The sequence below is a fragment of the Alexandromys fortis genome, unplaced genomic scaffold (assembly GCF_014885135.2).
Source record: "Alexandromys fortis isolate MF-2015 unplaced genomic scaffold, M_Fortis_MF-2015_v1.1 scaffold_218, whole genome shotgun sequence".
Taxonomy (NCBI): domain Eukaryota; kingdom Metazoa; phylum Chordata; class Mammalia; order Rodentia; family Cricetidae; genus Alexandromys; species Alexandromys fortis.
Genome location: NW_026068112.1, coordinates 1894374 through 1910887, shown reverse-complemented (window position 1 = coordinate 1910887; position 16514 = coordinate 1894374). Strand labels below are relative to the sequence as shown.

Below are 16514 nucleotides of genomic sequence, written 5' to 3'. Positions count from 1 at the left end.
ATTCGTGTATAAAAGGGCAGCCATATAACTGTATCTTTAGAAATATTCACAAGAAGTTGATAGCATGGATTGCCGCTAGGAAGGGAGACTAGAGGGCAGGGCTGGGGACAGAAGAAGGAGCAAGACTTTACACATTTCGCCTTCCCATTAGCTCGTCTCTAACTTCCAGGTTTTCAGTAGAATGAATGTGTCACCTACTTAGAAAACCAGTGAGGGGTTGTAGCTTAGTTGGCACAGGGCTCGTTTAGCATCCAAGAAGCCCTGGTTCCAGCTTCACACCTCCAATCATCCCAGCACTGGGCAGGTAGAGGCAGGGAATCTGAGGCTCAAGGGGATCTAGGCTGCAAAGCAAATTTAAGGCAGTCTGGCGTAAAGACCCTGTCTTATAAAAGCTAATTCATTAATTAAATGAGCTAGGAGTTGATGTGGGAAGGTCATTTGTCTATCTGTTGCTTTCATTGGTTAATTAATAAATAAACTGCTTGGCCTGATAGGTCAGAACATAGGTGGGTGGAGTAAACAGAACAGAATGCTGGGAAGAAGGGAAGTTAGGCAGATGCCATGCCTCTCCTCTCCAGGTCAGATGCCATGGAGCCTGCCACCAGGTCAGACATGCTGAGTCTTTTCCGGTAAGACACCACCTCGTGGTGCTACACAGATTATTAGAAATGGGTTAATCAAGATGTGAGAATTAACCAGTAAGAGGCTAGAGCTAATGGGGCAGGTAGTGTTTAAATGAATACAATTTGTGTGTTGTTATTTCCGGGGCTAAGCTAGCCGAGTGGGAGTCGGGCCAGATGAAAAGCAGGCCTGCCCGCTCTCGTCACTACAAGGATTACACCTGTAATCCTAGCACTCAAAAAGGTGAAGCAAGAGGAGCACCACAGACCCAGGGTGAGATCTTGCTTCAAAAAAGAATAATTAATTTTAGAAAAGTTTAAACTGAAAGAAGAGGTCCTCAGATCACACAAACTAGAAAGTAAGGGCAGAGGAGATGGCCCCGAGGGTAAAGGAGCCCACGGTCAGTCCAAGGAGTCAACTCCCAAGTTGTCCTCTGACTGACACACAAACACAGAAATAAATGCAATATAAACATATTTCCAGCCAGGCAGTGGCTGTGCACACCTTTAATCCCAGCACTCGGGAGACTGAGGTGAATGGATCAAGGCCAGCCTGGTCTGCAGAGTGAGTTCCAGGGCTACACAGAGAAATCCTGTCTCAACATGACAAAAGTGTGTGTGTGTGAAAATAAGTTGCCAAGACCATGCAATGGTGCGTGCTTGTATTCCAAACACTGAAGAAGTAGATGAAGGGTTTCAAGGTCAGCTTCAGCTACATACTAAATTCAGGGCCAACCTGGGCTACATGAAACAAATGTCTCCAACACTCATTGTCTAAGAGTCAAGATAGCAAAAGACAAAACAATACTAACAATTAAATCACAATGAGAGATGAGCCAGAGGCCTGCACAAGCTGCTGGGAGAAGCCTTCAAGCACCTGGAGGTGAGGACATAGGGGAGATGTGGCTATTCACCAGATGAGTTCACAACACAGAGCATGATGGTAGGGGACACTGAGGTCTGCAAGACCATCAGTGTGGGGTGAGAATGTGCAGCTCAGGAGGACTGGAGCAGAGCACACAGGGCAGGTGGACAGGAGAGTCAGATCTCGTGGGGCTCTGGAGACTGGATATTGTTTGTGCCTGGGAACTGGAGTTTCAGTCCTCGGAATGAAGGGGGTCTTCGAATGCCTCTTTGAGCAGATTATCCAAACGTTCTCCCACCTGCCCTTCAGGACGTTCATGCTGCAGGACTTACAAGAAGCGAACTGGGTAGATCATTCAGAAGCAATTGCAGGAATGCAGGAGAATTAATGGGATTCAAACCAGGGCAGTAGCAGTGGAGATATAAGGAAGGGGACACGGGAGAGGAAAGGCTCGGAGCCTGGGAGGATATCGGGTGCCCTGGAACAGGGAGGAAGCGATGGTCCACATTCCCCCAAGACGAGGCACAAGGAAGAGGAGGCGTGCAGGAGACAGTTTTCTTGGAGCCAGGTAGACTTGAGGGGCCTGTGGTAGGTCCAAGAGGAGCTGTCTAGCCTTTGTTTGGACACAGCCACAGCACAGGAAGATCGTCCAGTGAGCTGAGTGCTGATAGCAGAGCCCAGGAAATCCGCCCTTGAAGTAGCAGGCTCAAAGAAGAAAGAGAGCAGTGAACAGCTAAGAGAAGTCAGAGACTTGGGGCACCTAGACGGAGAGGAGCCTGGGTAGTCGGTGAAGCCGTCTTCGAAGTCGGACTTGGGCCATTCATTGTTTGCAGAGTATGTCCCACCTCAGAGCTCAGTTTACGCTCTCAATAACAGTGTAAACAGAAATCATCCCGAGAAACTAGGCTCAGATAACAGCAGACTACAGACTCACTACTAATTAACCCAAGAATTGAACCTTGTTCCCAAACGTTCTGACCAAAGCCAGGCCCTTCTCTTTCCTCTGTCCATCAAGTTTTCCCTACCTTCTGGGACCCCGCAGAGGCAGCGGTTCCCAGAACCCCGGAGGCAGCATACTTAGGTGGGAAGCCCCTCTGCATGCCTGCTCGCACAGCCTCTCCGTCTTGTGTCTTAGCTTTTCGCTGCTCTGAATTCTCCTCGTTCAAACCCTAGCTGGAGTCTTCCTTCAGTGTCCCTGAAGAGTCCAGCTAGAACTAACATTTCCCTTTTCTAAATTCCTGAGGCCAACGCAGTTCCAGAGGACTCCTGATGAGTCACGCGCTTGTGTAACTCCCTCCCTCAGAGGTGAGTAGAACCTGTGACTTGCTTCTGGGCAATAAAATACGCCAAAGGTGACGGTTGTGTCACACCCATGGTTCTGCTGAGTTATGTAATATTCCTTCTTAGCAAGACTGGCCCTTCTGGCGTTTGGAAGGCTAAGAGCCACCTAGGAGGAAAGCCACACATGTGAAGCCTCAGAGAACTCCAGGACCCGAGCGGCTCTTGGGGACAGCACAAATAAGTAAGTAAGTAAGTAAGTAAGTAAATAAATAAATAAATAAGTAGGCCCCTCCATCTTATACGCTCATGAAAGTCTGTTAACAAGCACACGAACATGAAGAAGAGGATCCAAGCTCCACAAAGCAACCTTAACTGTAGCTGAGTGAGATCTGAGTAGAGGGCCCATGTGCTTTAAGCTGCTGAATCTGTAGTAACTGGTTACACAGCAAAAGAAAAATCAGGGGGCTGGAGAGATGGCTCAGTGGTTAAGAGCATTGCCTGCTCTTCCAAAGGTCCCGAGTTCAATTCCTGGCAACCACATGGTGGCTCACAACCATCTGTAATGAGGTCTGGTGCCCTCTTCTGGCCTTCAGACATACATGGAGGCAGAATATTGTATACATAATAAATAAATAAATAAATAAATAAATAAATAAATAAATAAATAAATTCAATCTAACCCCTACTGCATTTATGGTCAGCCCAACTCGGTTTAGGACACAACAGCAAGTATTTGGCTGTGTTCTACCTTCCCAAGCCGATGGTAGGCTTCTGGGAAGCAGTGAACTGGCCCCGTGCGGTTAGAGCATTTGTTCTTGCAGAGGACCCGGGTTTGATGGACAGCACCCACGTAGTGCCCCATAACCATCTATAACCCCAGTTCCAGAGGATCCCACACCTTCTTCTGACATCCAAGGGCTCCAGACATGAGAATGCTGTACAGACAGACCTACAGGAGAATCTCAGATACAGGAAGGAAAGCAAGCAAGCTTTCTTTAGTGTTCTCCTGTCTCACACCTAATATGCCAACCCAACCGTTGACAAAATAAAGCAAACAAACACACAAAAACAACTACCATGACTAGGCTTTTTGAGTTTTTTTTTCTTGGGGTTTGTTTGGTTGTTTGGTGTTTTGAGATAAGGTTTCTCTGTGTAGCTTTGGAACCTGTCCTGGAACTTGCTCTGTAGACCAGGCTGGCCTCAAACTTGCAAAGATCCCCCTGCCTCTGCCTCCCAAGTGCTGGGATTAAAAGTGTGCACCACCATCACCTGGCTTTACCACGGCTAGTTTTAGTCAAGACTTTCTTCTGGGACTTAGAGAAGACCTGTCACTGTATAGTACAGCTTCCAGTGAGTACCAGAGTCGAATTGAAGCTCTGCAAATACAAAGGGTGACGGCAAGAAGGGTGGATTTGGGTAAGCTGCCACATGGTGCCACCTCATCTTCATGTAGAAGTTTCAAAAAACAAAAAGAATTTACAGGACACTTACAAAAAATAGCTTAATTTTTAAAAATGAAGTACATGCTACAACAGGGTAGCTTTGCTCAAGCTCAAGTCGACTTCCTGTTGCCTCTGAGTCAAGATGTAAGGACTGTCAGCTCCAGCACCACATCTGCCTGCATGCCACCATGCTCCCTGATGTGATGATAATGGACAGAGCCTTTGAAACTGTAAGCAAGCCACCCCAATTAAATGTTTCCTTTATAAGAGGTGCCAAGGTCATGGTGTCTCTTCACAGCAATAAAAACCCTAAGACAGAAATTGGTACCAGAAGTGGGGTACAGCTGTGATAGGCCTGACCATGTGTTTGTTTAGTGGAATTTGGATTTCGGTACTTTTGGGAAAGTAGTGGAATGTTTTAAGTGCTGCTTAATGGGCCATATTAGTAGGAGCATGGAAGACAGTGGCGCTGATAATGATTTGAAGTGTCAGGAGCTGGCTCAAGAGGTTTCAGAGGAGAATTTTAGTATGTTGCCTAGAAACCGTTTTTGTGATATTTGGGTGAAGATAATGACTGCCTTTTGCCCTTGTACAAGTCTGACTGTGGCTAAAGTGAAGAGTCTTAGATTAATTTCCATGGAAGAAGAAATCTCAAAACAGCTCAGTATATCTCTGTCGTGTGGTTTTAGTGGTAACTCTAACTAAGTAGAACCAGCTGAGCAGGGTAAACTACAAGATGTAAATTTTAAGGAGAAAAAGTAGAATGGTTCAAGGAGATAAACAGACAAAATGAAATACAGGGAATGGTGGCCTAAAGGCCAGATCCCACCCAGGTAAACTTCTAACTTGTGGGATGGAATATAGAAGAGTTTGGAGCCAGGTGTGTTGGCACACCTTTAACCCCAGCGCTAGGAAGGCAGAGGCTGGCAGATCTCTGAGTTTGAAGACTGCCTGGTCTAAATAGCAAGTTCAAGGACAGCCAGGCTTAGGCAGTGAGGGACAAAAGAAAGTTGTGAAGATGTAGCTAAACAGTCCCAGCAAGCAGTAGAACTTGGCAGCTTCAGCCATGTGGTTCCGACTTTAGAGTTAAAGACAGAGAAAGGAATTATGGAATAAAGTTAAAGGTCAGGCACTGTCAGTGGTATCCTTGAATGGAGGCCTAACAGAGAGGCCATTTTGTGAAACTGTGAAGGGGAAGCCTGGATCACCTGGGAGAACCTAAGATGTTAGAGATTCCCATTGTGGGATACCTGCCGAGAAGAGCTGCTAACAGGAAGTGGAAACAGCTCAAGGGAAAGAAGTGTGTACCAGGATAGGCACCAAAGCTACCCAGAGAAACTCTGTCTCAAAAATAAACAAATAAGTAAATAAAATTAGAGAGCCTTTATCAGAAGACAGAGGCAGGTGGAGCTCAATAAGTTTGAACCAGCCTGGTCTACATAGCAAAATTCAGGACAACCTGGGTTGCACAGAGAAAGCAGTGAAAATATCCAGACCTAAAGCGAAAAAAATAATTGCTAAACTTGAAAACTGTGTTAGTTCGTGGTTGTTTCTAACAGCCATTTATGCTGAATTTCACCCACCTTTATCTGAGAATGATAACTGTTTACCAGCATCAACCATTGCTTGTTTTCCACCTTGTGCCATCTTCCCCTTTACTCAGATCCTCAGTTGGGTTTCATGGGCTTTCTAATGTCTTATTTATTTATTTATTTATTTATTTATTTATTTATTTATTGGTTTTCCAGACAAGGTTTCTTTGTGAAACAGCTCTTGCTGTTCTAGAACTCGCTCTGTAGACCAAGTTGGCCTCAAACTCACAGAGACCCACCTGCCTCTGCCTCCTAAGTGCTAGAATTAAAGACTTGTGCCACTATGCCCAGCCTTATTTATTCTTTTAATGTATTTACTGGCAGAGTTTCTCTGTTTAGACCTGGCTGGCCTGGAACTGACTGTGTAGACCAGGTTGATCTCAAACTCATGTTGAACCTCCTACCTCTGCCTCTTGAGTGCTAGGATGCGGTGGTTTGAATGAAAATGGTCCCCAGAAACTCCTATGTTTAAATACTTGGTCCCCAGTTGGTGGAACTGTTTGGGAAAGATTAGGAGGTGTGGCTTTGTTAGAGGAAGTGAGTCACTGGGGGTGGGCTTTGAGATTTTAAAAGGCTATTAGTTCCTAGTTCTCTCTCCGCCTTGAGGTTGTGTCTCAAGAGTGCTCACTGGATGGTGGTGGTGCATGCCTTTAATCCCAACACTGGGAGGCAGAGACAGGAGGATCTCTGTCAGTCCAAGGCCATTCTGGTCTACAGAGTGAGTGCCAGGGCAGTCAGGGCTACACAGAGAAACCGTATCTCAAAAAATGAAACAAAAAACAAGATGTAAGCTCTCAGCTATTGTACCAGTGCTGGTGTAGGAGGTCCTTCTGTTTATGTGTTGCTTTCATTGGTTGACTAAAGAAACTGCCTTGACCTTTTGATAGGGCAGAACTTAGGTAGGCAGAGTAGACAGAATTGAATGCTGGGAAGAAGGGCAGACAGAGAGCCAACATGGAGCCGTCAGGTCAGACATGCTGAATCTTTCTTGGTAAGCCACAACCTCATGGTGATATACAAATTACTAGAAATGGGTTAAATCAAGATGTGAGAGTTAGCCAATAAGAGGCTAGAGATAATGGGCCAGGCAGTGATTTAATCAATACAATTTCTGTGTGGTTATTTCGGGTGTAAGCTAGCAGGGCGGTCGGGAGCAAAAGCAGGCCCTCTCTCCTTGTAACACATCGCCAAGCCCGCCTGCCTGCTGCCCTGCTCTCCACTATGATGGTCATGGACTCCAACCCTCTGAAACTGTAAGCCTCAAATAAACTCTTTCTTTTATGAGTTGTCTTTGTCATGGTGTTTTGTCATAACAGTAGAAAAGTAACCAAGACATGTGGTGTATTATTATTATTATTATTACCATTATTATACATTAATTCTATTTTGACTTATGTGTATTTGTGTGAATCTCTAAGTGACTACATGCATGATACAGTGCCAACAGAGACCAGAGGCATTAAATATCCCTGTAGCTAGAGTTACAAGTGATTGTGAGTCACAGGACATGAGTGGTAGGAATTGAATCCAGATCCTCTGAGATCTTAACCACTGAGCCACTTCTCCAGCCCTAGGGTTGTTTATTATTATTGGTGTTGTTGTTGTTAATCTTATTTGAGATGGGTTCTCAATGGCTTCACATTCTTAGGCTGGTATCGTCCTCCTGCCTCAGCCTCCCAGGCGCTGGGATTACAAGTGAGTGATAACATACCCAGTTACATTTCCAAAGTTGTTTTGACTAAAATGCAATTCAAGAACCACCCCTAAATTAAAAAAAAAAAAACAATAGGGCTGGAGAGATGGCTCAGAGGTTAAGAGCACTGCCTGCTCTTCCAAAGGTCCTGAGTTCATTTCCCGGCAACCACATGGTGGCTCACAACCATCTGTAATGGGGTCTGGTGCCCTCTTCTGACCTGCAGGCATACACACAGACAGAGTATTGTATACATAATTAATAAATAAATATTTAAAAAAACAACAACAACAATAATAAAAGCACTGTAAGAGAATGTTGTACACAGAATGGAATCAAATTCCCCTTGAAGATTACCTGCTCATTTATTCCTTTGTTTTTTGCCCTCTTTCAACACAGCTGGCTCACTTCATATCTATGCCAAAAATTCTTTGGGACAGGGAGGCAGAGAGGAAGTCTCGGAGCCACAGAGAAGCCCAGGCACAAAGCCTGGTGGCTATTCACAACTCTGGAAAAGTCTGTTTACTGACAATGTATATGTACTAACGTTTACAGCCCCTTAGAAGTGTGAGCATGAGGCAAAGCTGTGAGAGCCACACTTCGAATAGCAGCAAGGATCTTCTGACCTGACATACTCAGGAACCTTGAGAACACTCCAGAGGACACTACTGAAACCAGCCTGTGCCCCATACCCAGGGCTGAGCAAAAGGCCTATTCGGCTCCAGTCTATAAACCTGGAATTAGAAGATGGTCTATTTACTTCAATCCAGTAATTACAGGCAATTTTCCTAGAAAATACCATTGACTAAGTCCTCCCCAACCCCTCAAACTCAAGCCCGGGAGCTCACTAAGTTCTTTTTGTTGTTGTTTGTTTGTTTTTTGAGACAGGGTTTCTCTGTGTAGCCCTGGCTGTCCTGGAACTCACTTTGTAGACCAGGCTGGCCTCAGACTCACAGAGATCCGCCTGCCTCTGCCTCTCACGTGCTAGGATTAAAGGCATGCACCTCTACTGCCCAGTTTTTGGTTGTGAGCCACCTCATGGGTTCTGGACATTGAATGCAAGTCTTTAGGAAGTGCAGCCAGTGCTTTTAACCACCGAGCCATCTCTGCAGCCCCTGAAAGTTCATTTAGCCCTCTTCTGGAGTTGAAATAGGTTTCAATTAGCTTGTTTGGCTTTCCGAGGCCATGTGGCCCTGGCTGGCCCGGAAATCACTATGTCACCACTAATCCGGCGCTTGGCTTCGGTTCGTGAGACAGATTCTTACTATGTAGCATAGGCTGACTCGGAACTCATAACCAATACATCTCCCAGCTGCCTGGGATTACAGGTGCCAGACACCCTACCCAACGCCGTCATTTGTAAATGACATGTGCCCTCCAGTGCACAGACACTAAATATCAGCACCCAGTTCTCTCATTCAGCTCCGGGTGCCAGGCAAGTGCCCCAGGGCTCGCTCCAGGAGAGATTATCTTTTCTTCAGTGATCCAGGACAGCCACCTCGTAAAACATCCTGCTAGTCCAGACGAGCTCACTGCAGTTCCTCCACCGGCCGCTAGGTGTGGACCAATGCTGGGACGAGACTAATAGCCCCAGCCATTCTCTGCCTAGACTAGAGGCAAACAGGGACCCAGAGCCGGAGACTCCGTACCAGGCTGAGGGAGCATTGTAGAGGATGATTGGCACTGTCTGGCATCCTCGGGGGTTGGGGCGGGGATTCACCAACAGATATCAGCTTTTTTTTTCTTTTCTTCGAGTCAGGGTTTCTCTGTGGTTTTTGTTTTGTTTTGTTTTGTTTTTTGTTTTGTTTTGTTTTTCGAGACAGGGTTTCTCTGTGGCTTTGGTTCCTGTCCTGGAACTAGCTCTGTAGACCAGGCTGGTCTCGAACTCACAGAGATCCGCCTGCCTCTGCCTCCCGAGTGCTGGGATTAAAGGCATATGACACCACCGCCCGGCAGCTTTTTTGTTTTCAAAACAAAGTCTCGACATATACCAGGCTAGCATCAAGCTTCTCACGGAGCTTAGCTTTATGCAGTACTGGGGACTGAATCCAGGGCTTTGTGCATGCCAGGCAAGCACTCTCTCATCTCAGTTGAACTGCATCCACAGCCCCTTGTTTTCTGAGACAGGGTTTCCTGTAGCCCAAGCTAGCCTCCAACTTAGTACGTAGCCAAGGCTCACCATGAAATCCCGATCCTACTGCCTTAGCTTCTCAAGTGCTGGGATTACAGGCATGCCCCATTATTGCGTAGGATTGTTTGTTTTTAACATTACTTACTCACTTGGTAGGGGGTATTCCTGCCATGTGCATCTGTGGAGGTCAGAAGGCAACGTTTGAGAATCGCTTCTCTCTACCATCTGGGTCCCAGGAATTGAGCCCAAGTTGGCAGCCTTAGCGGCACTTGTCCTGCTAGCTGCCTTGCTGGCCCAGGGTTTTGCCCGTTTGTTTTGATTTATAGCGTGAGTGTGGAGGTTAAAGGTCGACTTTCAGAGTCAGTTCTGTCCATCATAAGGGTCCCCGGGATCACACTCAGGTCACTAGCCTTGGCCACAGATTTCTCACCCCACCCCCACCCCAACCCTGAACCACTTCTCCTGGCCTCTGTTTATGGGTTGGAAAAGACAAAAAAACAAATGGCAGAAAAAAGTGAGGGGAGGTATATGGTGTCTCCTAAAACAGCCTGCAGAAGTCCAGAAACCAGAGTGAGTGAGGCTTAATCTCAGCTGTCACCTCTCCACCGCCTGGAGGGGGGGGGGGGACACTCAGCCCTGTTGTTGAGTGAGCAACATTATCTCTCAATACAGCTGTCACATTCTTAAGGCTGTTCTGTGGGTCTCTACGAAATCCCAAGGCTACCAAGGCCGTGTAGCCGTGGACAACTTCGTGGAGTTGAATCTCTCTGCTTTTACATGGGCTCCAGGCATTGAACGCAGGTGGTTTTGAACAGGTGCTTATGATTTCTTCCTTTATTTGGGAGGGGACATGCACATGTGGAGGGCATTTGTGATTTGACCCACTAGCCCAACCTGGACCTCCCTTTTCAAAAAAACGTAGTTTTTTTTTTCTTTTTTTTTTTTTAAAGATAGGGTTTCTCTCTGTAACCGTGGCTGTCCTGGAACTTATTATGTAAGCCAGGCTGGCCTCAAATTCACAGAGATCCACCTGCCTTTGCCTCCTGAGTGCTGGGATTAAAGGTATGTACTGCTACCACCCGACTTTAAAAAAAAACAAAGTATTTTATTTTTATGTGTTTTTTTGTTTTCCTTATTATTTATTATGTGTACAGTTTTTTTTTTCTGACTACATGTACACTTGCAGGCCAGAAGAGGGAATTACAGATAGTTGTGAGCCACCATGTGGTTACTGGGAACTGAACTCAGGACTTCTGGAAGAGCAGTCAGTGCTCTTAACCTCTGAGCCATCTCTCCAGCCCTTTTATGTGTGTTTTTTGGGTATGTGTGCATGTGTGTTTGCACACATAAGTGTGACTGCCCATGGAGGCCACTAGAAGGTGTTGGATCCCGTAGCGCTGGAGTTACAGGCAGTTGTGAGCCACCCTACATGGATGCTCTTAACCGCTGGGTCACCACTCCAGCCCCCAACCTTAATCTCTCAACCCTCTGACCTTCACTCCCTCCTGTGTTTGTGCAAGTGTTACAATTATGTGTGTGCCACGGTGCCACCGCATCCTGCTTGAATCCTCAGGCCACTTGTGATTACACAAAATGTGATAGTTGGTGACTGGAACTCGGACAACCTGCTATTTGAGAGAAGCGGAACCTAGGGTTCAGTTAGTGAAATGGCTGACCCACATCCCCGGGTGAGCCACGCCAACACCCAGCCCTCCTTAGCACCCACACTGAGCTTCCCCCTGAGCATGCTCAGGCTGGTGATCTTCATCCGGCCTGAGACTCTCGGCCACATCATCCTCTCTAGAGAAAGGGGGAGAGCGTGTGGCTTGACAGAGCTTTCTGGAAAACTCCAAAACAGAGTCTTTCCTGAGCAAGAATTTTTTGTTTTGTTTTGGTTTGGTTTGGTTTTTCAAGACAGGGTTTCTCTGTAGCTTTGGAGCCTGTCCTGGAACTAGCTCTTGTAGACCAGGCTAGCCTCGAACTCAGAGACCTGCCTGCCTCTCCAGTGCCAGGATTAAAGGTGCGCCACCACCGCCCAGCAACCAAGAACTTATTTAACATGATCAAATGAAATGACATTCCTCCAGAACCCTTAAGAAGAGGAGATTAAACACCAAGCCTTATAAAAGAAATTTTTCTTTTCTTTTTTTCCTATTAAGTAGCCTTAGCTGCCTTGGAACTCGCCTCTGCCTTCTTAGTGCTGGAATTACAGGCGTGTGCCACCACCGCCTGGCATATATGAGATCTTTTAGTTGCTCTTTTGAGACAGGGGATCATATAACCCAGCTGTCTTCAGACCTGCTACATAGCTGGGGGTGTCCTTGAATTGCATGTCCTCCTGCCTCTGTCTCAACAACCCACCTAGTAGTAGTAGGGCTACAGGCCTGTCCCATCCTGTCTAGCTATTAATGAGATCTTAAAATCAGCTTTCGTTTTTACCGAAATGTTTACCAGCCTCAGGAATGTTCCAGCAGTCTACCTCTGGTGACACAAATAAGCAACCAAACCAAGGGCAGGGAGACTTGTTCAGTTTGTAAACGATATTTACTCTCCTATAATCCAGTTTCTTCTCAGGCCTGGCCTTTGTTCTTCTGGTACTGGATCTAATTTACAAAAAAAAAAAATCCCTCATTTAATCCTAGTTCAACTGCTGCCCTTTTCTTAAAAATAAAATATAAAAAATTAAATTAGGTATTTACAGCATGGAAGCTCCTGAGACCTCCCGTTTGTTCTACAGGGCTCACAGGGATCACCTGCCCAGGTGCTCAATGGCATGCTGCCCTCTGCTGGTTTCAACCTGTAGGTGCAGAGTCCCACTTGGCTCACAAAACTCTTAACAGCATGGGACTTTAGTCAACAACACCAACCCACCAGGAGTTCAGAGGGGTATGGGCTTTCAAGAAAGGACACACTGAGGTTAGAGAGTGAGCCAGGTGAAAAGCGGCACTCACTAGAGAGCAGGGAAGGAGAAATGGTCACCTCTTCGAATTAGGAAAAGCACAATGACACTTAAGATCTTGGGACTTGAGGGCTAGAGAAATGGTTCACTGTGTAAGAGTGCTTCCCGCCTTGGCAGAGTGCCAGGAGTTGGGTTCTCAGCATCCATGTCAGGGAATCATAGCCGCGTGTAACTCCAGTTCCAAGGAGATCCAATGTCCCCTTCTGGCCGCTGCAGGCACCTGCACACACACACACACACACACACACACACGCACGCACGCACGCACACACAATCTTCAAAAAGACAAAACGCGGGGCTGGAGAGATGGCTCAGTGGTTAAGAGTATTGCCTGCTCTTCCAAAGGTTCTGAGTTCAATTCCCAGCAACCACATGATGGCTCGCAACCATCTGTAATGAGGTCCGGTGCCCTCTTCTGGCCTGCAGGCATACACACAGACAGAATATTGTATACAGAATGAATAAGTAAATAAATAAATAAATAAATATTTAAAAAAAAAAGACAAAACGCAAGGGACTGGAGAGATGACTCTTTCAGCGCACCCAGGCTCCATCAGTAACTCGGGTCCGAAGGGATCTGTCATCCTCTTCTGGCCTCTGAGGACACCGCAGACATGCATGCAAGCAAAACACTAACACACATAAAATGGAAATAAATATAGCCTCAAAGGAAAAAAATTTAATGTGGACTCTCTGGGGATTAAGTTTGGTACTAAAGCCCCGCCCAGAATGTGTGAGGTCTGGGTTCAGTCTCCAGCACCCCCACACCTCCACACCCCACACACAAAGAATTGTGAACTCAGGTGAGTCAGGTGATCCGAGAGGCTCAGGAGGGGCTTGGGGAAAGCAGAGTGCCAAGGGAAGGTACTCCAAGCTACACTAGCTCAAGGTTGGGACTTTTCTCCAGCTCATTCTAGGATGCTCTTCCTAGAACAAGAACAAAGTCCATACTGTGGATCTTGATTCTGTTCCAATTCTAACCCAAAGTCGCACACACCTGCCCGTGCCCACCTGTACCCACACCCACCCTTACCTGCACCCACCTTTGTGCCCCATTTCCTTAAAACTAGATTTTTGTTTCCTCAGTTTTGAAAAATGACATGTGACTATTTGCCTGACGGCACACAAATATCTCCTGGCACTGCTTAGATTAATAGCAATTTAGGGACATATTCTCTGAATTTCCCTTCTAAGCCTACAGCCAAGCCCTATATATTAAATGCTCAGAAATATTTTTCACCATAAATCATATAGTGTCCATAGTGTGCCAGACATGCCCCATGCTACACATGATCCTTGCATATAAATTTTTTTGAATATTCTTATGCTTTTTTAACTTTATTTTATGTGCATTGGTGTGAAGGTGTCAGAGCCTGTTGTAATAGAAGCAGCGGGGCTGTGTCCCCAGCACCCTGGCTGCCTGGCTAGCTTATGCCCTGAAATAACAACACACAAACTGTATTCATTTAAACACTGCTTGGCCCATTTCTATCTAGCCTCTTATAGGCTAATTTAGCCCATTTCTAATCATCTGTGTAAGCACCCCAATGTGCACTTACCGGGAAGATTCTAGCCTACGTCCATCCTGGGTCAGAGCTTCATCCCATGTATGCCCAGGAGAGCGAAGCAGGGCCTCTGCTCCAGAGAGCAGAGCTGTCGAGTCTGAGCTCACTTCCTCTTCCTCCCAGCATTCTATTCTGTTTACTCCTCCCACCTATGTTTTAACCTATCAGGGCCAAGGAGTTTCTTTATTGCTTAACCAATGAAATCAACAGATTGATATATGACACTCCCACATCAAGAGCCCCTGCAACTGGATCTTCATACAGTTGTGAGCTGCCATGTGGGTGCTGGGAATTGAACCCGGATCCTCTGGAAGAGCAGTCAGTACTCTTAACCACTGAGCCATCTCTCCAGCCCCTATGAATTTTTTTAAAAAAGATTTATTTATATGTGTGGGTGCTTTTGCCTACATGTTTACTTGTGTTCACATGTGTGCAGTACCCACAGGAGCCAAAAAAGGGGGGGCATCAGATAATCTGAACTGGAGTTATAGATGACTGTGAGCCTCTATGTGGGCTCTAGGAACCGAACACTGGTCCTCTGCAAGAGCAAGTACTATGAACCACAGAGGCATCTCTCCGGACACCTTGCAAGTCTTTGTTCAGACCATTGCTTCAGCTATGAGGGAGTAAAGCAAGGATTACACGCACGGGTAGGGGGCCAGACTGCCTGTGACCTATCCATCCATACTGTCTATCTGTGCATTCTTCAACATGAGACTTGCTCTCTTGTATCTTGATTTCTTCATCTGTCGAAAGAGAAACGATGGTGCCTACTTCACTGTAAGCCCAGAGTAAATGTTCTTACTGAGAGAGCATTATCATCTTGGTTTTACAGATGGAGAAATTAAAGCTTAGAGTTTAAATAACTTTTCCAAGTAGCATGGCTAGTAACAAAGATATAGGATGATAAATAAGAGCCGAAGCCCAAAACAGCTCTCTGAGCTCCATGCTACACAATCTCACTGTTGTTGGATGACCAAATGCAAGGACAAGTGAGTGACAGAAAAGACCTTTATTGCTGGTGCCTGCCTTTTGACTCTTGCATAAGGAGGATACTGGGACACACAATCTATCTGTTTCTCATTCCCTGCAATCAACTAAGAGAGTAGACAAAATTCTTTATCACTTTTTTATGTGTATAGGTGTTTGCGTACATGTATGTGCACTATCTGCATGCCTAGTACCCTCAGAGGGCAGAAGAGGGCGCGAGATCCCCTGGAACTGGAGCTGCAGACAGTTGTGAGCCACCATGTGGTTGCTGGGACTCAAACTCAGGTCCTCTTGAAGAGCAGCCAGTACTCTTAACTAGTTAGCCACATTTCCAGTCCAACAACATTTTTTAAAATAATCTATTTTTATTTTATGTGCATTGATCACATGTGAGATTTTTCAAAATTTAAAGATTTTTCAATTTGTCAACTTTGGCATGTTGACAAACCAGACATAATTAGATTATGAAATGGAAAGAGGGACTGGGACCCCACCTCGACTTACAGTCGGTCTGCCCTGAGCCCCCTGTTAGGTCAGACCCCCACACAGGGCCGCTTTCCTTGCGTGATGTCTTGCAACACCTCTCATCAGAGGCCTCCAAAGGCAGAGTCTCCCCCCAAGGGGAGGAAGACGAGATACCTACGTCATGACAAGCCCCCCTACACCTACTTGGCCATGATCGCTCTGGTAATTCAGGCAGCACCTTTCCGCAGGCTGAAGCTGGCCCAGATCATCCGTCAGGTCCAGGCAATGTTTCCCTTCTTCAGGGACGACTACGAAGGCTGGAAGGACTCCATCCGCCACAACCTTTCCTCTAACCGGTGCTTCCGGAAGGTGCCCAAGGACCCTGCAAAGCCCCAGGCCAAGGGCAACTTCTGGGTGGTGGATGTGAACCTGATCCCAGCAGAGGCTCTGCGCCTTCAGAACACTGCTCTGTGCCGGCGATGGCAGACCCGGGGCACACGCAGAGCTTTCGTCAAGGACCTGAGCCCCTTCGTGCTCCACGGCCGGCCTTACCGGCCGCCCAGTCCCCCACCACCATCCAGGGACGGTTTCAGCATCCAGTCCCTGCTAGCGGACCCCGGGAAAGGATCGACATGGCCCCAGCAGCCTGCACTAGCTGGACAGAGCAGTTCAGCTCAGGCAGGTACTAGCTCCAAGGGGGAAGAAGAGATGTGTACTGCGCCCCGTAACTCTACTGAGAAGCCTCTGTGGCCCCTCTGCTCCCTTCCTGGGCCCACAAGAATAGAGGGGGAGACTTCCCAAGGGGAAGTCATCAGGCCTTCTCTTTCCCCAGAGCAAGGCACCTGGCCAGTTCACTTACTTCAGGGTTCCCAAGATCCCATGGGGATGTCCAGCAGGGGGTGCAGAGCTTC

General features: G+C 46.8%; 1 protein-coding gene and 1 long non-coding RNA gene across 3 annotated transcripts in view; both read left to right on the top strand.

Annotated features, from left to right (window-relative positions):
• Positions 1-570: 570 nt before the first annotated feature.
• On the top strand, positions 571-7052 carry LOC126489960 (uncharacterized). 2 transcript variants are annotated; one of them, XR_007589062.1, is made up of 3 exons: positions 571-629; positions 2729-2790; positions 2893-7052. It is a non-coding gene; the product is annotated as an uncharacterized lncRNA (long non-coding RNA). The 2 variants fall into 2 exon arrangements; XR_007589061.1 differs by having other exon boundaries at positions 592-2790; positions 2893-3007; positions 3588-7052.
• Positions 7053-15704: 8652 nt separating this feature from the next.
• LOC126490011 (forkhead box protein H1-like) overlaps positions 15705-16514 on the top strand; it is an 8846-nt gene continuing 8036 nt past the window's right edge. Inside the window, exon 1 of the mRNA XM_050124654.1 lies at positions 15705-16502. Within this exon, the coding sequence (XP_049980611.1) occupies positions 15706-16502 (797 nt within the window). The 5' untranslated portion in view covers position 15705. The remainder of the gene's footprint in view (positions 16503-16514) is intronic.